The sequence below is a fragment of the Rhinoraja longicauda genome, chromosome 39 (assembly GCF_053455715.1).
Source record: "Rhinoraja longicauda isolate Sanriku21f chromosome 39, sRhiLon1.1, whole genome shotgun sequence".
In the NCBI taxonomy this organism is placed as follows: domain Eukaryota; kingdom Metazoa; phylum Chordata; class Chondrichthyes; order Rajiformes; family Arhynchobatidae; genus Rhinoraja; species Rhinoraja longicauda.
Window position 1 is genome coordinate 258,665 of NC_135991.1, and position 26,741 is coordinate 285,405.

At 46.9% G+C, this 26,741-nt stretch overlaps 1 protein-coding gene across 1 annotated transcript; it reads left to right on the plus strand.

Annotated features, from left to right (window-relative positions):
- The first annotated feature begins 13,310 nt into the window (after positions 1-13,310).
- On the plus strand, positions 13,311-14,276 carry LOC144611074 (putative G-protein coupled receptor 139). The gene has a single exon (XM_078430156.1). It carries the CDS (start codon positions 13,311-13,313, stop codon positions 14,274-14,276), a length of 966 nt encoding a protein of 321 aa, XP_078286282.1.
- Positions 14,277-26,741: the final 12,465 nt, after the last annotated feature.

Below are 26,741 nucleotides of genomic sequence, written 5' to 3' on the forward strand. Positions count from 1 at the left end.
CCCCACCCTCTCTCCCCCCTCTCTCTCTCTCTCTCTCTCTCCCCTCTCTCTCTCTCTCCCTTAAGAATTTTATATGTTTCTATAAGATCCCCCCTCAGTCTTCTAAATCCCAGCGAGTATAAGCCCAGTCTACCCAGTCTTTCCTCATATGGAAGTCCTGCCATCCCAGGGATCAATCTGGAGAACCATCTCTGTCCTCCCTCTATGGCAAGAACGTCCTTCCTCAAACTAGGAGATCAAAACTGCACACAATACTCTAGATGTGGTCTCACCAGGGCCCTGTACAACTGCAGAAGGACCTCTTTGCTCCTAGACTCAATAGCAAGGAGGTCCTTCCTCAAACTAGGAGACCACAACTGCACACAGTACTCCAGGTGTGGTCTCACCAGGGCCCTGTACATCTGAAGAAGGACCTCCTTTCTCCTATACTCCATAGCAAGGAGGTCCTTCCTCAAACTAGGAGATCAAAACTCCAGGTGTGGTCTCACCAAGGCCTTGTACATCTGAAGAAGGACCTCCTTGCTCCTAAAGTCAAACTAGGACGTCCTTCCTCAAACTAGGAGACCAAAACTGCACACAGTACTCCAGGTGCGGTCTCACCAGGGCCCTGTACAACTGCAGAAGGACCTCTTTGCTCCTATACTCAACTCCTCTCGCTATGAAGTCCAACATGCCTTGTGTTCCAGTGAACACAAGCCCAGTCTTTCCAATCTTTCCTCGTACGACAGTCCCGCCATCCCGGGGATTAACCTGGTGAACCTACGCTGCACTGCCTCAATAGCAAGGACGTCCTTCCTCAAACTAGGAGACCAAAACTGCACCCAATACTCCAGGTGCGGTCTCACTAGGGCCCTGTACAACTGCAGAAGGACCTCCCTGCTCCTAAACTCAAATCCTCTTGCTATGAAGGCCAACATACCATTGGCTTTGGAAGATTGTGTGCAGTTTTGGTCTCTAAACTGTGAATGTCGCCGTGACCGTGTGACATCACTAAACGATGTGACCGTGTGACGTCACTAAACGATGTGACCGTGTGACGTCACTAAACGATGTGACCGTGTGATGTCACTAAACGATGTGACCGTGTGATGTCACTAAACGATGTGACCGTGTGAGATCTTAATCACTGGGTACCGTAAGGGCTAGTGAATGAGATCCAGCAGAGGAGTAGGAATCAGAGGCGGGATCAACACACCAGCCTCTCGACCCTGAACACCGCTTGGGCCAGGCTCAAGGGGCTTATAAAGCACCACGAGGTCAGGTATATACTCGGATGACTATATAACCTGCCTCAGATGAGTCTCTGCTGAGTTTTCGCCCTGACAGTTGTTATAAATTGACAAAAGGGGGGAATGAGGAATAAAGATAAAATACGAAGCAAGTCTGATCAAGTCAAGGACTAAAAAGATAGCCGTCTGGGTAAAGGTTAATTAGAAACAATTTTCACTGCTTGCTTTGCTGTTGTCTGATATATCTCTGCTCGTAAGCGAGAAGTTGTGAAACCATGGACGGTTGAGAAGTGATTAACACCATAATCACATAATGTTCCAGCAGATACAACAATAGGATGTACGGGACTGGTCGTAACTGGGGACTGGGAAGTGCCTACGGGGCTAGTTGTGATTGGATGAACATGTTGGAACAATGTCTCTCAATTGAACAATGCCCCTCAATTGTGCCCCCACCATTCTATTGTTTGGAAACTATATAAACATTGTCTTGGTATGTATGAGTATGTTTGTCCCAGCCTGTTTCGGAGACCGTGAGCGCTGTAGGAGCAGAATTGGAGGAATCATCGCAGCGCTGCATTAAAGGTTTGAATTGAAGAGCAAGTGTTTGGATCAATTATTATTGAACTAGATTGACATAAAGAACCGGAATCGTCACAAGGATACCCAGATCTCTTTGTACTTCCCCATTTCCTAACTTGACACCATTCAGATAATAATCTGCTTTCCTGTTCTTTCCACCAAAGTGGATAGATAACCTCACATTTACCCACATTAAACTGCATCTGACATGCATCTGCCCACTCACACAACCTGTCCAAATCACCCCGCATCCTCATAGCATCATCCTCACGGTTCACACTGCCACCCAGCTTTGTGTCATCCGCAAATTTGCTAATGTTTGAACATTAACAATTGAACGAATAACACATAATGCTCCAAATTAAATTTAAATTGCTTGCTTCAAATCTAAGAAAGAGGCAGTTGATAAACTCTGCTGTGCCCTGCGCCCAGTGGGAAATATTAGTTCCAGTCGGTGAACACGAAGGCTGATTATTATCTGAATGGTGTCTGATTAGGAAGAAGGGGAGATGCAACGAGACCAAGGCGTCCTTGCATGTCACTCACTGAAAGTAAGCATACAGGTACAGCAGGCAGCGAAGAAAGCTCATGGCATGTTGGCCTTCATAGCGACAGGATTTGAGTACAGGAGCAAGGAGGTCACACCCGGAGTATTGCGAGCAGTTTTAGTATTCAAATTTGAGGAAGGCCAGTCTTGCTATTGCGGGAGTGCAGCGTAACCAGGTTCACCAGATTAATCCCCGGGATGGCGGACTGATGATAAAGAATGAATCGACTGGGCTTAAATTTACTGGAATTTAGAAGGATGAGAGTGGATCGTATAGAAACATGTAAAATTCTTAAGGGATTGGACAGGCGAGATGTAGGGGGGAAATGACCATTTTGGGTGAGTCCAGAACCAGGACTCACAGTTTAAGAATAAAGGGTAGGCCATTTAAGACTGTGATGAGGAAAAACGTTTTCACCCAGAGAGTTGTGAATATGTGGAATTCTCTGCCACAGAAGGCATTGCTTTCACTGGATGTATTCAAGGGACATGGGGGTCTTGGGGTTAACGGTGTCAAACGATATGGGATATGGGGAGAAGCTAGGAACAGGGTACTGATTCTGGATGATCAATCATGAATGGGCTACTCCTACAACACTTTTCTATGTTTTCTAAGACAAGGTGAAACTCTGCTCAATCTGCAGTTTATTTTGTGGTGAATGGTATCAGACCAGTCGACAGGTTGATGTTAATCAGACAACAAGGTTTGTCTGGAGGCAAATGACCAACTCATCCTTGTGGCCTGTCCACAAGGCAATTCAGAGAGCGCTGCCACGCACACCGACCATGTCTTTGCCTATTTATCATGAAATGCATGAGAACATGTTTCCCTTCATGCTGTGTACATCTGGTACACGTAGAAACTGAAAAAAACACTTTACTTAAGCAGTTGACAGGCAGATGTTTGAGCTAATCTTGGTCTTGGTCTTGGTTATTGGTCCTCCAAAATATTCCAAATGGAATTTAAACTGGAGGTGGCAGAGTATGGACTTAAGCAAGAAGGGCTTCTTGGAGAAGAGCTGCCTGAAGTGTAGTTGCGTCAGGTTGAGTAACTATAGTAGTGTGAAGACTATTCCATGCTTTCATTGTGCGAGGGAAGCATGAATTGCTATACATATCTGTCTTGATAGCTGGGATCTCAAATTGAATCGAATGCCATCATCTACTCCTGATGGGTTTGGGTTTGGTGTAGATGTGGTAATCTATGTCGAGCAGACCATTTAACATTTTGTAAAAACAGGTCAAACGGCGGGCTTTACGTCTGTCTTGGAGAGTGTTCCACCCCAATAAATTTCGAAGTTCGGTAACACTCGCTTCTCTCTCACAGGTATTTGTAACAAAACGAGCTGCCTGCCTTTGGACACGTTCGATCGAAGAAATGTTTTTAATTGTGTATGGGTCCCATGCTGCAACTGCCTAGTCCAAAAGTAGTCTGAAGCAGTCCCGTAGTCCTGGCTTGCCCAAACTCCCCCGACAGCTCCGAAACCTGTTTCCGGGCAACAATTCAAGTCAAGTCAATTCAACTTTATTTGTCACATACACATATACGATGTGCAGTGAAATGAAAGTGGCAATGCCTGTGGATTGCGCACAAAAAAGAATTACAGTTACAGCATATAAATAAAGTTAATACGTTACTATCGTGTAGACAAAAATTTAGTCTCTGGAGTTATAAAAGTTGACAGTCCTGATGGACTGTGGGAAGAAACTCCATCTCATCCTCTCCGTTTTCACAGCGTGACAGCGGAGGCGTTTGCCTGATCGTAGCATCCGGAACACTCCGTTACTGGGATGGCAGGGGTCCCTCATGATCTTGCTTGCTCTGAATCTGCACCTCCTGATCTATAGGTCCTGCAGGGGGATGAGTGTAGTTCCCATGGTGCGTTCTGCCGAACGCACTACTCTCTGCAGGGCCATCCTGTCCTGGGCAGAGCTGTTCCCAAACCAGACTGTGATGTTGCCGGACAGGATGCTCTCTACAGCCCCAGAGTAGAAGCAATGAAGGATCCTCAGAGACACTCTGAATTTCCTCAGTTGTCTAAGGTGGTAAAGGCGCTGCTTTGCCTTCCCCACCAGTGCGTCAATGTGCGTTGCCCATGTCAGATCCTCTGCGATGCGGACTCCCAAGTATTTAAAACTGCTCACCCTATCCACAATAGACCCATTTATCTCCAGTGGCGTGTACGTCCTTGGATGTTTAGCCCTTCTGAAGTCCACAATCAGCTCCTTCGTTTTAGTGACATTCAAGAGGAGGCTATTGTCCTGACACCAGAGTGCCAGATCAGCCACCTCCTCCCGGTAGTGAGATATCCTGGGTAAGGGTGTACATGTATTCAAAGGAAGTACATTTATTCAATGTTATCATTGAGGTCAGTGATGGGTATGGATAAACAGTGACATTATCAGTGCGGTCAGTGGTGCGTCGGTAACAGCAATCACATTATCAGTGTGGTCAGTAATGGGTCTGGATAAGCAGTGACATTATCAGTGTGGGACAATAACTGCTGATGCTGGTACAAAATCGAAGGTATCACAAAATGCTGGAGTAACAGCAGGTCAGGCAGCATCTAGGAGAGAGGGAATGGGTGACGTTTCGGGTCGAGACCCTTCTTCGGACTGATGTCAGGGGGCGGGACAAAGAAAGGATATAGGTGGAGACAGGAAGACAGTGGGAGAACTGGGAAGGGGAGGGGAAAGAGGGGGGAAATAGAGAGACAAAGGAACTATCTAAAGTTGGAGAAGTCAATGTTCATACCATTGGGCTGCAAGCTGCCCAAGCGAAATATGAGGTACTGTTCCTCCAATTTCCAGTGGGCCTCACAATGGCACTGGATGAGGCCCATGACAGAAAGGTCAGACTCGAAATGGGAGGGGGAGTTGAAGTGCTCAGCCACAGGGAGATCAGGTTGGTGAAGGCGGACTTGAGCAAAGGTTTATTTGACACATTTTTACGACACATAATTTGACACATTATCAGTGTGGTCAGTGATGGGTCTTGATAAGCCGTGCCATTATCAGTGTGGTCAGTGGTGGGTCTGGACAAGCCGTGACATTATCAATGTGGTCAGTGATGGGTCCGGATATGGGTCCGGATGGTTTCAGGTCGACACCCTGCTTCAGACTGACAAGTAAGAAGGATCTCGAACCGAAACGTCACCTATAACTTTTTTTAGTGATGCTGCCTGCCGGCTGAGGTACTCCAGCATTTTGTGTCTATCTTCGACTTAATTGCTGTGCGCATTTGTCAAGTAATTGTAGAGTGCATACCCCCTTTCACGGCGCTAACTGAGACACGTTGAAACGGAAAGATGCAGTTTTGAGATCAGAGACAGAAATTTCTTGACCAGCCGAACATAGACTTCCAACGTCTATATTTATTTCCCTGACTGATGAGGGTCGATGCCTTAAATCCTCTGCGCCACCTATTTACCTGTGATGCCTCTTACACAGATCTGTGAAAGTTTAATCCATCTGCTCGACCAAACTCCCCAGTGAAGGTCAGGACCTGAATTGACTTCCCAAAATAAACACTTCCCACTTCTCTGAAATAAGCCCCATCAGCTGCCCGATTCCTCAGCTGAAAAAAACCTCCCTGCGATAATTCTTGACAACCATCTAAACTGGCTGCAAAGAGAAACCAGGTAACTATGGACAAGTCATACTAGCATGCTAACTAATGCGCCCCCCCCACCGACCTTTAAACCTTTAACTAATGCGCCCCCCGTACCTTTAAGAAATGCGCTCCCCCCCGGACCTTTAACTAATGCGCTCCCCCCACGGACTAACTAATGCCCCCCCGGACCTTTAACTAATGCACTCCCCCCGAAACCTTTAACTAATGCGGCCCCCCCAACCCCCAGAACTTTAGCTGATGCGCTCCTCCCACGGATCTTTAACTAATGCACTCCCCCACCCCCCCCCCCCACCCCCAGACCTCTAACCGATGCGCTTCCCCCCACGGACCTTTAACTAATGCGCCCCCCCCCTCCGGACCTTTAACTAATGCGCACCCCTCCCCCCGGACCTTGATCTAATGCGCCCTCCCCCCGGAACTTTAATACGCTCCCCCCCGGACCTTTAACTAATGCGCTCCCCCGCCCCCCTCGGACCTTTAACTAATGCGCTCCCCCCCTGGGCCTTTAACAAATGCGCTCCCCCCGGATCTTTAACGAATGCGCTGCCCCCCCCCCCCCCGGACCTTTAACTAATGCGCTCCCCCCTCTGGACCTTTAACTAATGTGCTCCCCCCCCGGACCGAAAACGAATGCGCTCCCCCCGGACTTTTAACTAATGCGCTCCCCCCCGGACGGAAAACGAATGCGCTCCCGCCCCCCAACGGACCTGTAACTAATGCGCTCCCCCTCACCCGGACCTTTAACGAATGCGCTCCCCCCTCCCGGAACTTTAACTAATGCGCTCCCCCCCTGCACCTTTAACTAATGCACTCCCCCCCCCCCCCCCCCCGGACCGAAACTAATGCGCTCTCCCCCTGGACATTTAACTAATGCTCTCCCCCCCCTCGAACCTTTCACTAATGCGCTCCACCCCGGACCTTTAACTAATGCGCCCCCCCCGGGCCTTTAAATAATGCGCTCCCCTCCCCCGGTTCTTTAACTAATGCGTTCCCCTCCCCCGGACCTTTAACTAATGCACGCTTTCCCCACCCCCGGGAGCACCGCCGGCTGTCCCGCCGTGCCTCGCGCCTGACATTCCTGACCGCCGGGAGGTGTAGTCGCCTCTTCCGCTCCAAGAGGGGAGGGAACCCTGCCGGCTGACGGGACGGCCGTGCTCAATGCCTTCCTCCCCCTTAACTCTCCCCTTCCCTCTCCCCTTTCCTCTCCTCTTTCCAATGGGGGTAGGGGGCGAGGTGAGGGGTGGGGGTGACGAGAGCGTCAGGTGGGGAGGATGGGGAGGAGGAAGGGGGAAGGAGAAGGAGGGAGGAGTGGAGGGAGAGGGAAGGGTGAGGAAGGGGGGGGTGGAGGGGGTGGGGATGGAGTGGGTGAGGGGGGTATGGGGAAGAGGAGCGGGTATGGGGGGAGGAGGAGGGGGATGGAGCGGTGAGGGGGGGTGGGGTGAGGAGGAGTACGGGGATCGCGTAGGTGAGAAGGGGTGGGGGAGGCGGAGGTGTGGGGGAGGAGGAGGAGGGGGTTGGGGGGGAGGAGGGGGCCGAGTAGGTAAGGGGGTGGTGGGTGGGGATGGAGGAGGGGGGGGGTGGGAGGAGAATGGGGGGAGGGGGAGATGGAGGCGGGGTTAGGAGGAGGAGGGTGGTTCAAGTAGATGGAGGGGATGTTGGGAACTTTTTGGAAATTAGTAATCACTCAGTAAAGATGATAGAAGGGCACCATTGCCTAGACTTACCTTTCAAACAAGAAAGTGTTAGTCTGCCGATTAACCGCTGCATTGCAGAACAACGCCTTTAGGATCTGAAACGCGTTTGGCAAGAATACAAAATTTCATGAAGAATATCCACCTTTCCTCACGGAGATGATTAATAATGGTTATGCTGAAATGGTACTAGAAGACCAGCTGAATCGATGTGATGGAGAGCTTTGGTACATCCCACACATTGGGGGTATCATTCAAATAAAGGAACTTTAAGAGTGCTCTTCGACTGTGCTACGGTTTTCAAGGGTAAATCACTTAATTGTCACCTGCTGCAAGATCCAGACCGAACGAACTCAATCATCGGAGTTCTTTTCGGATTCAGATGAGCGCCGGTGGCTTTGATGGCGGATATCAAGGCAATGTTTCATCAGGTCAAGGTATCGGAAAAGCATGTTAACTCCTTGCCATTCCTATGGTGGCCGGATGGTGATGCACCACAAGATCTCGTTGAATACAGGAGTAGTGTCATCACCAAGTTATACAAACTTCGCATTGAGGAAAAGCGCCGAGGACAATGAAGCTCACTTTCCAGAAGAAGTGACAAACACCGTAAAGAGCTATTTCTATGTGGACGATTGTTTAAAATCCATGTCGATGGAACAGGAAGCAATCCAAATGGTAAAACATCTGACTTCCCTCTGCAATAAGGGAGGATTCATGCTATCGAAATGGATCAGCAACAGCCGTGCTGTATTGGAAACCATTCCACTGGATAACAGATCCAAGGAGACCCGGGAGTTGGATTTGAACAAAGACAATCTGCCCATGGAGAGAGCTTTGCGATTGCACTGGTGCGTTGAAACAGATGTATTCAAGTTCATAATTTCGATTCAAGAACGACCATGTACAAGACGGAGAATCCTGTCCGTGCTTGGTTCTCTTTACGACGCGTTGGGATTTCTTGCACCATTTACACTACCAGCCAAGTAATTTTTACAAGATGTCTGCAAGAAGAAATTTGAATGGGATGAGAGTACAATGCAAATCTTCTCTCAGCGATGGACAGAGTGGTTAGTAGATCTCGACAAGATCTCGGAGTTCAGGGTGGACCGGTGTATGAAGCCTACAAACTTTGGCCGAATCAAATTTGCACAGCTGCATTATTTGTCTGACGCAAGTGAAAATTCTTACGGTACAGTTTCATATCTTAGACTGGAAACTGATAACAATGAAGTACATGCTGCATTCTTAATGGGAAAGGCCAGAGTGGCACCAATGAAGCAAATGACCAGAATGGAGCTTGCAGCCGCAGTCTTAGCTGTCAGAATTGACATATTACTGCAAACAGAACAGCAGCTTAAGCTGGAGGAATCTACCTTCTGGACTGATAGCATGACAGTGCTTAAGTACATCAACAATGAAAACAAACGCTTCCTAACATTGGTAGCAAACAGGATCTCTTTTGTAAGGGATGCTACTAATGTATCACAGTGGAAGTATGTTAATACCAAGGAAAATCTCTAGATGAAACCTCGAGAGGATTAACAGCAAACCGATTATGGAGCAGTAAGAGATGGATCAGTGGGCCAGAGTTTCTCTGTAAAACAGAGCGAGAATGGCCAAGGTTTAACCTAGAAACTGAAATCTCTGCTAACAATACTGAGATCAAGCAAGACATCTCAGTGAACGCCATTATCAAGGATCCATTGGATTGAACAAACTATTTAATAAACAATAGACAATAGACCATAGACAATAGGTGACGGAGTAGGCCATTCGGCCCTTCGAGCCAGCACCACCATTACATGTGATATATTACCATTTCTCCTCATGGAATAAGTTAAAAGCTGTGGTAGCTTGGTTTCTTAAAGTAAATACAATGCTTTTGCAGCGGACTCGTAAGAGAAAGGAAACTCGGGCTGCTATGAGCAGCCTTGAAACAGATTCTGACAAGCTGAAAGAAAAGGTTGACAAAGAGATGCAAGTCTTTAAGGCCTCATACCGGGGACAATTCTCATGTCATGGTAATCTTTTTCAGGCAGAAAATGCAGCCTTCTCTTTCTGTCAAAGACAAGGATACAAGGAAGCGCTATCAACATTACAATCTGGTGAGCATGATGTTAAAAGAAGTTGTCATTTATATAGGCTTGATCCAATACTGGATAAAGGAATTCTGAGACTAGCTGGTCGCCTGAATAAACTAGCGATGCCTGAAGAGGCTAAGCATCCTATTATTCTCTCGAAGAACTTTCATATTTCAACATTGCTGTGACGCCATATTTATGAACAGATCGGGCATTGCGGAAGAAGTCACATGTTGTCGCAACTTCGTAAGCTTTTATTGTTCCGTTTAATATCTATTGATAATTGCTTCGGTGTATACGGAGAACAATTAGGGGCCGATGTGTAGGAGCCAATTACGCTTAAATTGGTTACTATCATTATATTATGGCTTTGTTTAATATTTCTAGTTTCTGTTTTTTTGTTGTTGCATGTTTGTGGGTGTGATTTGATACGTAATGAGGAGTGCCTACATCTGAGGAGGCTACCGTAGCCAGAGAGATTGGGTGTCAGTTCAGTCTCGGAGGATGGAGAGAATACAGTTTTTAACCATACGACCACACTACCACAACCACGAACACACGACTACACAATCTCGACTGTATTGTTTCCAGAAGAAACAGTTGATAAGAACGAAAAGTTATGAATTACTCTTTTGATGTGTGCTACGTTAATAAAGACCAATTAGTCAAGAAACAGCGTTTGGAGTATTTGTTTTTGTTATCTCAGAGTGCGGTGTTTGCATCAGCCATACCTCCACTCCATCCCGAGCAGTAATGGCTATCGAAGTTGGACTTTGAGACGGTATAGAAACTGCCATTATATAAAATATAATTGCCCCGCTTAGCCACTCCAGTGTTTTGTGTTTATCTTTGGCATAAAGCAGTAATTGCAGATGCTTGTTATTATCTTCGAAAGTAATATTTTATCAGGGTCGATATTCAGTGGAACTGGGATTAATGGAAGGAAGGGAGTGTGTGAGAAGCACGCCTGGACCGGGGACTGTTGGAGCAGATGCGGTTATCAATGCGGGAAAGCAGCATTATATCACCACTACTATTCGTGGTCAAAAATGTGAGGAAGAAATGTCGAATGGAAATTCAAACGAATATTTCAGTATCTGTCTTGCAATATCAGGGACACCGTGGCGTGAATGATGATTTATTTTTGGAAATAAAATACGATAGCTGGAGTGGTAGACGGGATCAATGGTGATACTCATCGAAATGACACCAACATTAAATGAAATAACCTAGTGTCATGGACCATCAATTCATTGGAAAGCATGAATTCTTACTTTCAGTGAAACATGCATAAAGTGCTGGTGTAACAGAGGGTCAGGCAGCATTTTTGGAGAACGTGTGGAGATGACAGCGGTAGAGTTGCTGCTTTACAGCGAATGCAGCGCCGGAGACTCAGGTTCGATCCTGACTACGGGTGCTGCACTGTAAGGAGTTTGTACCTTCTCCCCGTGACCTGCGTGGGTTTTCTCCGAGATCTTCGGTTTCCTCCCACACTCCAAAGACGTACAGGTATGTAGGTTAATTGGCTGGTTAAATGTAAAAATTGTCCCTAGTGTAGGATAGTGTTAATGTATGGGGATCGCTGGGCGGCACGGACTTGGAGGGCCGAAAAGGCCTGTTTCCACCACACACTCTACACTGACAAACTGCATTACTGAAATAAAATCTTGGCTTCAATCAAACTTCCTCAAACTCAATTGCAACAAATCTGAAATCATCATCATTGGTCCAAAAATGCTCACCAAATCCACCCAAAACTTCATCCTCAACATTGATGGTCTCCCAGTATCCACCTCACCTCACATCCGGAATCTTGGAATCATCCTTGATCAAACCCTCTCCTTCGACAAACACATCAAACACATCACAAAGACAGCCTTCTTCCACCTCAAAAACATTGCCCGTCTCCGTCCATCCCTCTCCTCCACAGCTGCAGAAACCCTCATCCACGCCTTCATCACCTCCCGTCTGGACTACTGCAACAGCCTCCTCTATGGCGCACCCTCAAAAATCATCAATAAACTTCAATACATTCAAAACTCCGCTGCCCGTCTACTCACACTCACCTCGATCCGTGACCATATCACCCCCGTCCTTTATAAACTCCACTGGCTCCCCATCCCCCAGAGAATCCAGTACAAAATCCTCCTCATGACCTACAAAGCCCTCCATAACCTGGCCCCATCCTACCTGACTGACCTCCTCCACAGGCACACTCCCACCTGCACCCTCCGCTCTGCCGCTGCCAATCTCCTATCCCCCCACATCCGGACTAAACTCAGATCCTGGGGGGACAGGGCTTTCTCCATCGCTGCTCCCACCCTATGGAACTCACTACCCCAAACCGTTAGAGACTCCCCCACACTCACCACATTCAAAACATCGCTGAAGTCTCACCTGTTCAGTACTGCCTTCAACCACTGAAGGTCACCTCACCTACTGTCTCCTTTCTCTGTTCATTTATTTATTTACTTATTTATCTATTTATTAATTTCCCTATGTTCTCAAAATCTCTGTAAAGCGTCTTTGAGTATATGAAAAGCGCTATATAAATAAAATGTATTATTACAATTATTATTATTATATATATGATGTGATATGACGTTTCGGATAGTGACCATTATTCAGACTCCTTTTTCAGCGACCCGCTTTGTTTTTTTACTCGATCCTCAAGTTATTTGCTTGTCATCTCCCATGGTGCAGTCAATGGCAGTGACTCAAGGTGTTTGTTTCTTGAGCGTCACTAATGATGATCAGCAGGTATGAGTTCTTGTCGCTGGAGACCTATCGCTCTGTATATCTCGGTGCGCACCAGAAGGCAGGGCCACAGAGCTGCGGCGATGACGGACTGACGGAGCCACAGGAGTTAATTGTGTCTCACAGCTATGGGATATCCATTGATCTATCGAATTGAAAATATATATTACCCTACCATAGCGACTGTCGCTGTTTTCGGTAATTTGTTTTGTCTTTGATTTTCATGTACGTGCTCATGCTGTGAGACATTCCGTGAAGTACTCCGGCGCTGCCGACGTTAAACAAACATTTTATTTCTGTTTCAATAATTAACTTGTTTAATTTCGTCAGATATCCATTTTCCTTCTGTAACTGCCGCAGTGTGTACGTCATGCCCGTTGTTTATCCTGGACTGCGCCACTCTCTCTACATCCTCGCCACCGCGCCACAGTCAGTACTGCCGATGTCGCAACAGTTCCGGAGATGCAGGTTCAATCTCCACATGTGCAATGTTTCATCGGTCGTCCTCCGACTCCGCGCTATTCCTGGCTGCGCTCATCTTTCCTCCCACGTGCAGTTGACCTGCCTATTAATGGTTCTCCCACTACAATACGGGCCTGAGTGTGGATGGATGCTGCAATCTGGAGGGCAGTTGATGAGAATGTGGACGGAATTAAAAGCTGTGAACCTAATATACATTGGCGTTTGATGGGTTGCGTGCGCACCGTGACCCAAACGCTGCAGTCTCTGAGCATTTTCGGGTCATTTGGTCAACGCATCCAAGTTTGAAAACCTTCCAATCAGACAATGTTGCTCAGATACATTTGTGCAGGTCTTGTGTCAGTAATATTTCTTCTCCCCTTCACAGTGAACCTGTTGGCGATAGTGATACTCTGTCGAGGTAAATGCGGTCTCTCCAAATGCATCACACGCTACCTGGTGGCCATGGCAGCGTCTGATCTCCTGGTCGGCATCACTGATCCGTTTCTACGTCTGACTATTCTATTTCACTTCCCTTATTCTTTTCTCAACATTACTCCCGTGTGCACGACTGTCGATTTCCTGGTCTTTGCAACCACCGCGGTCTCTGTCTGGCTGACGGTAGCCTTCACCTTCGATCGGTTTGTGGCCATTTGTTGTGAGAAGCTGAAAATAAAATATTGTACCGAGAGAACGGCGGCTGCAGTTATCGGGGCAGTGATTGTGCTGGGCTGTTTGGAGAATATCCCCTGGTGTTTTACGTTGGAGACTGGCTACGAGTTTGATAATCTTCCCTGGCTGTGCTACGCTAAACCCACCTTCTTTACATCGTCTGCATGGATCACATATGATGTCACACACCGCGTTCTAACCCCTTGTCTCCCGTTCTTTCTGATCCTTCTGCTCAATGTGCTGACGGTCAGGCGGATTGTAGCGGCCAGCAGAGTCCGCAGGGGTCTCCGGGGCCGCAGCAACGGAGAGAATGACAAGGACCCGGAGATGGAGAACCGCAGGAAATCCATTGTTTTACTCTTTAGTATCACGGGCACTTTCATATTGCTGTGGGCACCACAAGCTGTCTTTGTCATCTTTACGCGTATTGCGAAGATCGGATATGACCTCTCCCCCACCGGTTATTACTATATCACGAGAATCACGTCGGGGTTTTTACAGCTTCTCAGTACCTGCACCAACACGTGTATATACGTGGCGACCCAGAGTAAATTCAGACAGGAGCTGATGAACGCGGTGAAATTCCCACTCAGGGTAATTCGTGCACTTGTTCACTCGTAAAGACATGCTACACACACAAACAAAAACAAGCTCTTTAACCCTTCGATCCGCGCCGACAAATCTATCACCCATTTTTCACTAATTCCACTTTGATAACCGCATCCTTACACACTGAGGGCAGGTTATGGAATACGTGCGGAATTCAGAGTCACAAAGCACGGAATCTGGTCCTGGGGCTCAGCTCCTCCATGCTCCATCGACGTGAGTCCCATTTGCCTGCGATTGCCCATCATTCATCGTAACCATTCCGATTCAAGCATCCTGCCGCCGTGTATTTTAATGAGTTGAACCCTCCCCTGCAGATGCTGTTTTAAATCGAAGGTCGACACAAAATGCTGCAGTAACTCCGCGGGTCAGGCAGCATCTCTGGAGAGAAGGAATGGGTGACATCTCCGAAATTGATGCAAATGCTCATTTGCCCTATCTCTTGAACTTGAGTTTGATATGATTGCATTTGTGTATTATTTGTTATCTGTTTTGTTTCAATAACATAATTTTAAAAAACCCTTTCGGGTTCAGCGCGTTACACGTAATAAATTAAAAAAAACATAATTCTGCATTCTGAACTGTGGTTTATATATTTTTACGCTGACCGGTGCATTTGTACATAGAATATGGAAATGTACAGCGCAGGAAAAATAAGTTCGGCCCATCATTTCTTGGCCGAACATGATGTCAAGATATATTTATGTCATCTGTTTACGCATGATGCAAATCCCGCAAGTCTTTGTTTGTCCACGTGTTGATACAAATGCCTCATAGAAGCCATGATACAACCAACCTCCACCACCTGCACTAGAAGAGCGTTTCAGGGACGCGAAACCCTCTGGTTAAAAGAAACACGTGTCCCAGACAGCTCAATTGAACTTTAATCTTTTTCTTAAAGCTGTGCCTTCTGGTCTTTGCATGTTCACCAATTTTGTTGACGCGATACTGCCAATCTCCGGCTTGGGACCCCGGAACTGGAGTAATCCAGACCGCTGTGCCAGGGCGCGGACACTGTTTAGTCCAGGTTGTTTTCTTTGCTCCATGCAGGTCGCCACCGATATCTGTGTAATCCACGCCCCCTTCCCGAGACCCAGAACACAGAGCTCCAGGACCATATGTAATCAAGCATTGACACCAAATGCTGGAGTAACTCAGCGGGACAGGTAGCTTCTTTAAAGAGTAAGAACTCCGCTGCCCGTCTACTCACACACACCTCGATCCGTGACCATATCACCCCCGTCCTTTATAAACTCCACTGGCTCCCCATCCCCCAGAGAATCCAGTACAAAATCCTCCTCAAAACCTACAAAGCCCTCCATAACCTGGCCCCATCCTACCTGACCGACCTCCTCCACAGGCACACTCCCACCTGCACCCTCCGCTCTGCCGCTGCCAATCTCCTATCCCCCCACATCCGGACTAAACTCAGATCCTGGGGGGACAGGGCTTTCTCCATCGCTGCTCCCATCCTATGGAACTCACTACCCCAAACCGTTAGAGACTCCCCCACACTCACCACATTCAAAACATCGCTGAAGTCTCACCTGTTCAGTACTGCCTTCAACCACTGAAGGTCACCTCACCTACTGTTCATTTAGTTATTTACTTATTTATCTATTTATTAATTTCCCTATGTTCTCAAAATCTCTGTAAAGCGTCTTTGAGTATATGAAAAGCGCTATATAAATAAAATGTATTATTATTATTATTATTAAGAACGGGTGAAGTTTCGGGTCGAGACCCTTCTTCGGCCTGATGTCATCGATAGGATCTGTCTTATGACGCTGTGGAAACCGCACCACCGAGCCTGACGATGTTTTTGACCCAACCCCTCTGTCACTCCATCACTGCAGCCACACAGAGCGTCACTCCATTAGTACAGTGTGTCAGGCAATCAGCAGCACACCACAGTGTCACTCCATCCCTGCTTCGCCACACAGTGTTACTCAATTAATACCTGTCCACAGTGCGTCAGACCACGAGTAATATGCCATAGTGTGTTACTATCTCAGCACAATCCCATTATTATTACCCCACAGGGTATCATTCCATCAGTGAGATACCACCGTATGTCAGTCCATCAGTAACATACCGCTGTGTGCTAATCCATCCCCACTGTGTGCTAATCCATCAACACAACCCCGCAGTTTGTCACTCCATCAGTACTACCCCATCGTGTGTGTGTGTGTGTGTCTCTCTCTCTCTCTCTCTCTCTCTCTCTCTCTCTCTCTCTCTCTCTCTCTCGCTCTCTCTCTCTCTCTCTCTCTCCCTCCCTCCCTCCCTCCCTCCCTCCCTCTCTCTCTCTCTCTCTCTCTCTCTCTCTCTCTCTCCCTCCCTCTCTCCCTCTCTCTCTCCCTCTCTCTCTCTCTCCCTCTCTCTCTCTCTCTCTCTCTCTCTCTCTCTCTCTCTCTCTCTCTCTCTCTCTCTCTCTCTCTCTCTCTCTCTCTCTCTCTCTCTCTCTCTCTCTCTCTCTCTCTCTTCGTTTTCTCTATCTCTATCGATTTCTGTGTCACTCTCTACTTTCGCTCTCTCTCTGTTTCGTTCTCTCTATCTCTATCAATTTCTGTGTCACTCTACTTTCTCTCTCTGTTTCGTTCTCTCTATCTCCATCAATTTCTGTGTCACTCTCTCCTTTATCTCTCTTTCTGTTTCGTTCTCTCCATCTCTATCGATTTCTGTGTCACTCTACTTTCTCTCTCTCTCTCTCTCTCTGTTTCGTTCTCTTTACCCTGGACAATGGAGGACCCGGCGGGAGGTGGGGGGGGGGGGGGCTAGGGTGAACAAAGGGGGACCTAGTAATTTTGTAAGTGCCCTTAATGTGGTGACTACTTGCATACCTGAACGTCTATGTTTCTCTTTGTCCGTCTCTCCCTGCCTCTCATCTCTCTCTCCCTCCCACTCCCTCTCTCTTTCACGGTGATTCCCACTCATCTGTCCATTTCCGTCTCTCACCGGTGGGAGGGCACAGCCTCAGGATTAAAGGGCGCTCTTTCAGAAAGGAGGTGAGGAGGAACCCCTTTAGCCAGAGGGCGGTGAATCTGTGGGATTCTTTGCCGCTGAGGGCTGTGGAGGCCACAAGTCAGTGGATAGTTGTTCAGGCAGAGATAGATAGATTCTTGATTAGAACGGGTGACAGGGGTTATGGGGAGAATGGGGTTAGGAGAGGGGATCTTATCGAAACGTATAAGATTATTAAGGGGTTGGACACGTTAGAGGCAGGAAACATGTTCCCGATGTTGGGGGAGTCCAGAACCAGGAGCCGCAGTTTAAGAATAAGGGGTAGGCCATTTTGAACGGATATGAGGAAAAACTTTTTCAGGTTGTGAATCTGTGGAATTCTCTGCCTCAGAAGGCAGTGGAGGCCAATTCCCTGAATGCATTCAAGAGAGAGCTGGATAGAGCTCTTAAGGATAGCGGAGTCAGAGGATATGGGGAGAGGGCAGGAACGGAGGGGGTACTGATTGAGAATGATCAGCCATGATCGCATTGAATGGCGGTGCTGGCTCGAAGGGCCGAATGGCCTACTCCTGCACCTATTGCCTCTTGTCTATGATACCACAGAACTTTATTTATCCCGGGAGGGAAATTGATCTGCCAACAGTCATAAAAACGCATGATACATGAAGTTAAAGTGATGAGCGCGAAGTATTGGGGTTGTGCAAGGATTGGAGGAGGGAGTTAGTCTCAGTCTAGCCCACGACAGCAGGGGGAGGGGTTGTACGGTTTGATAGCCACAGGGTAGAAGGATCTCCTGTGGCGTTCTGTGCTGCATCTTGGTAGGACCAGTCTGTTGCTGAAGGTGCCCCTCAGGTTGGCCGGTGTGTCATGGAGGGGGGGGGGGAGCAGTATTGTCCAGGATGCTCTGCAGTTTGAGGACCATCGTCCCCGCCAAGACCCCCCGTGAACCCAACTCCAACTCCGCCCCCAGCACGGAGCCGGCCTCCCCGATGAGTTTGTTGGTGTGGGGTCGGGGGTCTGGATATGATTGCTAAGACATAGAAACAGACATAGAAAATAGGTGCAGGAGTAGGCCATTCGGCCCTTCGAGCCTGTATGCACCGCCATTCAATATGATCATGGCTGATCATCCAACTCAGTATCCTGTACCTGCCTTCTCTCCATACCCCCTGATCCCTTTAGCCACAAGGGCCACATCTAACTCCCTCTTAAATATAGCCAATGAACTGGCCTCAACTACCTTCTGTGGCAGAGAATTCCACAGACTCACCACTCTCTGTGTGAAAAAAAACGTTCTCATCTCGGTCCTAAAAGTCTTCCCCTTATCCTTAAACTGTGTGACCCCTTGTTCTGGACTTCCCCAACATCGGGAACAATCTTCCTGCATCCAACCCCTTAAGAATTTTGTAAGTTTCTATAAGATCCCCCCTCAATCTTCTAAATTCCAGCGAGTACAAGCCCAGTCTATCCAGTCTTTCTTCATATGAAAGTCCTGCTATCCCAGGGATCAGTCTGGTGAACCTTCTCTGTACTCCCTCTATGGAAAGAATGTCTTTCCTCAGATTGGGAGACCAAATCTGGTTGTCCCGGGAGCGTGCTTCCACCAGGGCCCGGCGGAGGCCGAGACTCCCACAGTGTCTAGCCGAGGCACTGCAGGCTGGCCAGCATGGGCCAGCAGGGACATCGTGGGCAGAAGGGCAGTGGTGGCCGTAAGAGGCACAGACTCACGGCCGTATTTGTGTTCTAGCAGAGAGACCATTGTGCCTGCAACTCTCATCCTGATCGCCCTGCTTACCATCGGGGGAGATTGTGCCAGAAGGTAGGGGTCTGTCTGTCTGTCTGTCAGTGTGTGAGGCTTCCATTTATAACTCCCTGCAATTTCTCGCGGTCGAGACAGACATGTCCCCGATCATATAAGATTATTGAGGCATTGGACACGCTGGAGGCAGGAAACATGTTCCCAATGTTGGGGGATTCCAGAACCAGGGGCCACAGTTTAAAAATAAGAGGTGGGCCATTTGGAATGGCGATGAGGAAAACGTTTTTCACTCAGAGAGTTGTAAATCTGTGGAATTCTCTCCCTCAGAAGGTAGTGGAGGCCAATTTTATGGACGCTTTCAAGAGAGAGCTAGATAGAGCTCCGAGGGATAGCGGAGTCAGGGGTTATGGGGAGAAGGCAGGAAGGGGGACTGATTGAGAATGATCAGCCATGATCACATTGAATGGTGGTGCGTACAGGCTCGAGGAGCCGAATGGCCTCCTCCTGCACATGTTGTCTATTGTCTATTGTCTATACTCCAGTAATGCACATTCACGGTCATTAATACGGTCCGCGATACGGTATCAGGTGTTTTACTGTGATTTTCCTCCTGTGCCGACTCCTCGTCATTTCTTCGCATTTGTCCAACAGTTCATTTGTGGTTAACCCCCACTCAGTACCTTCTTTTGTATATCAATTCAGTTTGTGTTACATGGACAATCTTAGTAGTCATCTTAGTTCGAATATTCAGATCTGATCATAGTTGTTACTTATGTCAGATCATTAGGTTAGGTGAGGTTAGACTACGTCTATTATCATCACATGTTCCGAGGTGCAGTGAAAGGCGTGGGTTTGCACGCTATCCATTCAGATCAGTTATACCATCAGTTACATTCAGTTAAAGTCCTGGAGGTGGAGCGAGGAAGATACAGAATGCAGAATATAGTTCATTGCATAGAATGTCATGCTGAATATGGTCACGTTGCGTTCTCCGTAGAACTGGACACGTACAGTTGGAGAACTCGAATTCTGTGAAAACAGAAAGCAAAGAATTCCTGCAAAAATATGACTTACTGTGCCGAGGTGCAATGCTCGAACGATGGATGAAGCAATGCTTCTACGACCGATGAAAGATCCTGCTGGTTTGGTGTTGTTGTAAACACTGAAAGTGACAGGCGCTTTAGGTTTTAGCTTCAGTTTTAGGTTTAATATTGTTGCATGTACCGAGGTACAGCAAACAACTTTGTTCTGCATGCTATCCAAAGAGATTACATTTCTTATGAAATGACACTATCGGTTCAAACTCGTGGACAAAGGGCACTTGTGTATGCGGATCCACTCACAGCGTGGTAAGTGTATGGATTCGCACAGCGGGTGGTAGACATATAGAATGAGCTGCAAAAGGAGGTATTTGAAATAGAAACTATAACATCATTTAAAATACATTTGGACAAGCACATATAGGAAGAGGTGAGAGTGATTCGCGGTAACGGCGGTAGTTGGGACTTTGTAGATGGGGTACATTGATCGGCGTTGGCAGGCTGGGTGGAAGGACCTGTCCCGGTGGTGTATGATACATGACAATAGATAGAGCAAAGTGGAAGTTACAGAGTGCAGAATCCATGTTTCAGCACTGCAGTGCATGGTTGTACATCTGTAACTCAGACGAAGTTCAATGTCCGTGATGGGGTGGAGGAAATTGAATTAGAATCCTAGCCTATGGAGGAACCGTTCATAAGCCCAATAACGGAGGAAATGAACCTATTCGTAAGTCTGGTGATGCGCGCTTTCAAGCTTCTCTCCCATTTGCCGGATTGGAGTTGGGGAAAGAAGAACTGAGCGGGGTTGGCCAAGTCTTTGATTATGTTGGGTGTTTGGGTAATGTTATGCAGAGAGGAATGTAGATGGATAATATCATTGGTCTGGGGTCTCTAATAGACTGGGCTATATTTACAACCCTCTGCAGTTTCTCGCAGTCCTTGCAGAGTTATTCCCAAACCAATCTGCTATGAAATGTGACAATATGCTTGTCGAAATATTGAAAATAGGTGCAGGAGGAGGACATTTGGATCTTCGATCCAGCACCGCCGTTCATTGTGATCATGGCTCATCATCCACAAGCAGTAACCTATGCCTGCCTTCTCCCCATATCCCTTGATTCCACTAGCTCTTAGAGCTCTATCTAACTCTCTTTCAAATTCATCTAAGTGAATTGACCGCCACTCACCTCAGTTTTAAATGGCCTCCCCTTTATTCTGTTACCATATTTTGACAAGGGTAACAGGGGACATAACAATTGTCTTTTTGTTTTCATTTGTGTGCCTTCTAGGGTGTCGCTTCAATGTGATTGCTCCACGTCAGAGTGGCAAGATATACAAGAAACTGAAGGAAGGAATTTACACTCCAACGGTGGTGGGTACATGGGACAAGCAGTCGAAGGAGTTAGTGGTGAAGTGTTCTACAGCCAGAGCGTTTGGAAATACAGATGCCAATGAGACAGTAGCAATAAATAATTAGGTAGCTGTTGTGCAATTAATGTTGAGCAGGAACTGATTCTGCAACAATATTCAGGTGGGCCGACGAGCCGCACCGATGTTTGGCGTACTTTTGTTTTGAAAATTGATACCACACTGCATGTTGTTCGTCAATGTCGGAGTTTTGATGAAATCATTAACTTCTGACATAACATATATTCCTTCTCTCCGCGGATGTGTCCTGTCATCTGAGTATATCCCGACCTCCTCTTGTATTTCAGATGCCGGAGAATTACTCCGGCCCGCAACCCGGTATCGGCGTGTATTTTGTTTTCTTACTCCCATCCCCACACTTCACCTTCTCTTCGCCACTGCCCAACAATCCATTTCTGGTTAACGGCCATTCATCACCTTCTCTTTTATATCAACACCGCCTGTGTCTCGTGTACAATCTTAGTCAGCATCGCAGTACGAACATTCCCGCGCTGATCAGAGTCGTTATTTATCTCAGGTCATTTGGTCAGGTTAGGTCTATTATTATCACAGTGGAAAGCTTTGTTTTTGCATGCTATTCACTCAGTTCAAATATTCCAAACACAAAAACAATCAGTGTAACGACAAGTGCAATAGATCGGGTTAAGGGGAACATACAGAATGAAGAAAATAGTTCATGGTACAGAATATGTTTATGAATGTAGTTTTCATATTTCCACCAAACCCCGATTTGTCCGCGTATTTGTAATAATTAACAATCTTTTCTCAAGCCACCTTGCATAATTCCAGTCCACCGTTCCTCTGGGAGCTGCATCTTTGCATTTGGAGCACTAGAGTTCTATAGAAACACAAATCCTTCATTGAACCCGATGTAGAATTCGTATTAAAGTGTGCCGATGTGCATAGGTAAACGTATTAATGATACAATGCTTCTATTAACTATGAGGCCTCATTGGTTTGTAAAGGTGCAAACAATTAAGTTGAAACGTGGATTGAGATTTAGGCTTCAGGTTCAGGTTCATTATTGCCACGTTTATCGAGCCGCACGAATAACGTTGTGTTATATGCGATCCAAACAGATTAAATACGATATACAAATATTATCAGTTCAAACTCAAGAACAATAAATGAAGCAAAGGGAAGATACAGAATGCAGAACATAGTTCGCAGTGGTGTAGCGCATCTGTTCCATAGACAAATATCCGCCATGGAGTAGGGATGACAGACCGTATGAACTATCGTGAAGGTGACAGGGTAGACCATCTGATCAACTGTTGGTCATTTGAAGGCTACATTTTTCGAGGGATAAATCATGACTTCAATCTCTGCAACGAGTTGAAGGTACGTATCACGCTCTTTAAATGAGATAACGTCAAAGCATAATAGTCTACGGAGCATGTGCTGGTAAATGGGACTTGTTAATTGGAAATCGTAGACAAGGATAGTTGCTGGGCTGTTTCTGTGCCGTGTGACTCGTAGCTCGCGGTCCAGTCTATGTACGTTTTTCCATTTGTGCTATCATCGTCATTAGCTAAAGCAGGTCTTCGCTCATAATTATTTGTATGGCCCGAGCTCTAGGTAGAGTTACGTTCTGTATTCCTTGGATGGCAGGAGGCTGGCGGTAATGTTAGAAAGGTCTATACATCGCGAGGGGAATAAATGTGGATGAGTGTGGATGAATAAATAAGTGTGGATGCACTGTGTAATTTACCCAGAATGGGGTATCAAATAACAGAGGTCAGGGGGTTAAGTTTAGAGAGGCAAGATTTACAAAGAACTGCACGGAAAAACCTTTACACTCAGATGGTGACGAGTATAAAGAACGAGCTTTCAGTAACGGTAGTTGAGACATGCTGAAGATGGTGCATTTATTCAGCCACAACACTTGGAATATAACTACCAAATCAACTTTAGCAATAAGTAAGCATTATCGGCTATTTATTTTTCTATTGTTCGGCTTGAACTGATTTCGTAGTAATGTTCAGGTGCGATGGCGATGTAATTTACACTGTAACTCAGGTGCGCTTGAGTTGTGCGAAATATGCATTTGTTTTGGACTATCAGATCTTTTCTTGGGTCACTCATTCGGACAATCGATACGTTTACCTCACTTCACGGGTGTCATCTGAGTCTACTGCGTTTATCTTTCTTCACTCTTATATTTCAGAATCCCGGCAATTACTACGGTCCAAGGTTCAGTTTCAGCACTTTACTGTATTCTGCCTCCTGTGCCCGTTCCGCGCCTTCACTTCGCTGTGTCCAGCATTTTTTCTTCTGCTTAACAACTAATCATCGCTTTCTCTTGCATTTCAACACCATCAGTGTCACATCGACTATCTTTATCTCCATCATTGTACGAACATTTCCGCACCGATCACGGTTGTTACTTATTTCATATTGTTAGGATGGGGCGGTCTCTTAATGTCGCATGCATCGAGAACAGTGAAAAGCTTGGATTTTCGTGCTATTCACTCAGATCAGACATACCGCACATAGATACCAACAGCTCAAACTCAAATGCATCAGACAGAACAAACAGGAAGAGACAAAATGCAGAATAGTCCCTCGAGTTTGATGATATGCTCAGTTGGTAGAATGCAATTTAAGGCAGAGCTTCAGTCTGTAAATAGGCGTCTTACGTAGTTGTCTCTCGTATCCAGGTGATCTGGGAATGAGTGCAGGGTTCGGGCGATGGCATCGTCCGTGGACCTTTTGTGGCGGTAGGCGAACTACAGTGGGTCAAGGCCGCTGGGTATAGTGGATTTAATGCGTTCGGTAACAAGCCTCCCAAAACATTTCATGATGGTGGATGTCAAGGCCACTGTTCGGTGGTCGTTTAAACTTGAGGTCTTGCCTTTCCTCGACATTGGAATGATAGTGGTCTTCAAGAGCAGCTGGGTACATGAGAACGGAGTAGGGAGAGAATAATGATGTCCAAGGATACAGGTGTTAGCTTTTTCCGCGCAGCTGCGATGGACACGGCGAGGAACTCCGTCTGTGCCTGTTGCTTTTCGTGGATTTACCCACAGGAAGGCCGCTCTAGCCTCTGCAACTGTCACCTTGGGGAGAGCCATACTGGAGTCTGAAGAGTTAGAAGTCACCTTCTGCTCGAAGCGGCCATACAAATTATTCAGTTCATCATGTGGGTTTGCACTATCACCAATGATATTGGCTAAACATTCTTTGCATCCATTGATCTGAATCAGACCGTGCGATATTCTCCGTGTGACCCAGAGATTGTACTGGGACGCAGGTTTGAACCGGTATTGCCTCTTGGCATCCTTGATGGCTTTGCGGAGACCACAGTGTGGCTCATTGGACCGCTTGGGATCGTTTGACTTGTGTGCATCGGACCTGTGAATGTACGTACATGGTTCCCGGTTGGGGAGCACTTGGATTGACTTCGGCGGCACACAGTCTTCCACTCACTTGTTGATGAAGTCAGTCACGGCAGAGGCGCACTCATTTAGGTTAGCTACAGAATCCCTGACTGCTGACGTAAAGCAGTCGCGTAAAATGTCATCCGTGTCCGTTGTCTAGCTTTTTACAACTCTCTGCATCGGATCCTCCTGCTTCAATAGTTGGTTTTTGGCAGGGAGCAGAAGCACATCTCGGTGGTCAGATTTCTAGAAATGTGGCCGAGGGACAGGGGTACAGGGAACAATCCGTACAGGATGGATGAGGCGATCCTGGGCGTGGGAACACATAGAATTCACGGATGGGCACAGTAGAACAGGTCAATGCTGAGCAACGTTCCTTGCTCCAGTTTGCTCATTATATTGTTTATTTACCTGGGTGGTTGGGCTATGTTCCTGTATGTTTCTTCTCAACACACCGTGGGAGTTCTTTCATGGAGACCATCAGGAGCCCACATAGAGCTAGGGAACACCGGCAGACAGAGACTGGAAACCACAGAGAGATAGAGACATGAATACTCGCAGAGAGGAGTAGGAACATTCAAGGAAACAGGCAGGGCCCTCCACTAATTCGTCAATAGGTTTGCCTTCTCCTGGTTTCCCATTTGCAGGCGCAGTCACCTATTTCAACATTTACAGTTTCCCTCCGCTAACTTCATATTTGTTGTTTATCTACCCACCATACTTCAATAACGGTGCACCCGCAAATCCCCATTTGTGGTGCCCTCCCCTAATTGAATATTTACCGGTGCTCTCCCATAATTACCATGTGTAAGGACCTACCCCTGAAATGACAATTTAATATGATGTCCCAAAATTAACCAAGCCCTTAATTTGAGTAGTTGCATGTATAAACCCAGTACCGTCGATAGAATAAAGTTAAAAAGAATCAAGTCAGAAGATGTCGTGAACGGTTGGAAGGATGGCCTGTTTCCGCTCTGTATCTCTAAACTAAGTTTAGACTGTGGCAAAGGCCAGTGACCAGTAGGTGATGGACGAGGAAAACAAATATCTTCCACAAACACAGAAAAAAAAAGTTTCGTATCAAACGGGAATAGAGATACAGAATCTGGTATCCTGCAACAGAACGCTGGAGGAACTCAGCTGGTCAAGCAGGTCTGTGAAAGCATCAAGTCTCATTCAACATAGCGGCCGATTCCCAGTGAGGTCGGGCACAGGGAGCTGAAATATTATAAAATAGTTAAAGGAATCACTGAGCATGTAATGGAGAAATAGACAGAGGGGGGGGGAGGGGGGGGGGGGGGGCGGTGAAAAGACTGAACTGATCGGCTGGATGTTGAGGTCTTCCCTAGTTAATTGTGGAAAGCTGCAACAAAGAGACCAGGAAGTTGCACGAATGCTTTCATGGGTTTACCGGGGAAAGCTGATGGTTGTGAGTTCCATCCCGGATCCAAGGACCAGCTCACAGTGAGTAATAATTGGCCATGAAACCCATTTAACTCAATTAAAATTTTTTTGCGTTTTATTAATATGTGCTCGTTGCGATCTGAACGAAATCTCAGTTGTTCCAGGGAGGCCGATAGCTCATGGTTTGGGCAAACTGCGGTAACCGGTAATCAAACCCTGGGCGACTGCTCAGCAGGCAGCTGATGTGCAATCCTCAATAACTGAAGAAAGCAGACGCGCAACAGCATGTCTTTTCCTCAGATTCCAGAGCAGCAGTAGTGACGATCAGAATTTAGAAAAGGAAATGCGGAAACTACCCACTTCGATAAATTATCTCCAAATGATCAACTGATTGGTTTTATAAGAAAATAACTACAGATGCCGGTACAAATCGAAGATATTTATTCACAAAATGCTGCAGTAACTCAGCAGGTCAGGCAGCATCGCAGGAGAGAAGGAATCGGTGATG

Excerpts from the sequence above, each read along its gene's own strand:
- LOC144611074 (XM_078430156.1), top strand. The coding sequence starts at position 13,311 with ATGTTGCTCAGATACATTTGTGCAGGTCTTGTGTCAGTAATATTTCTT.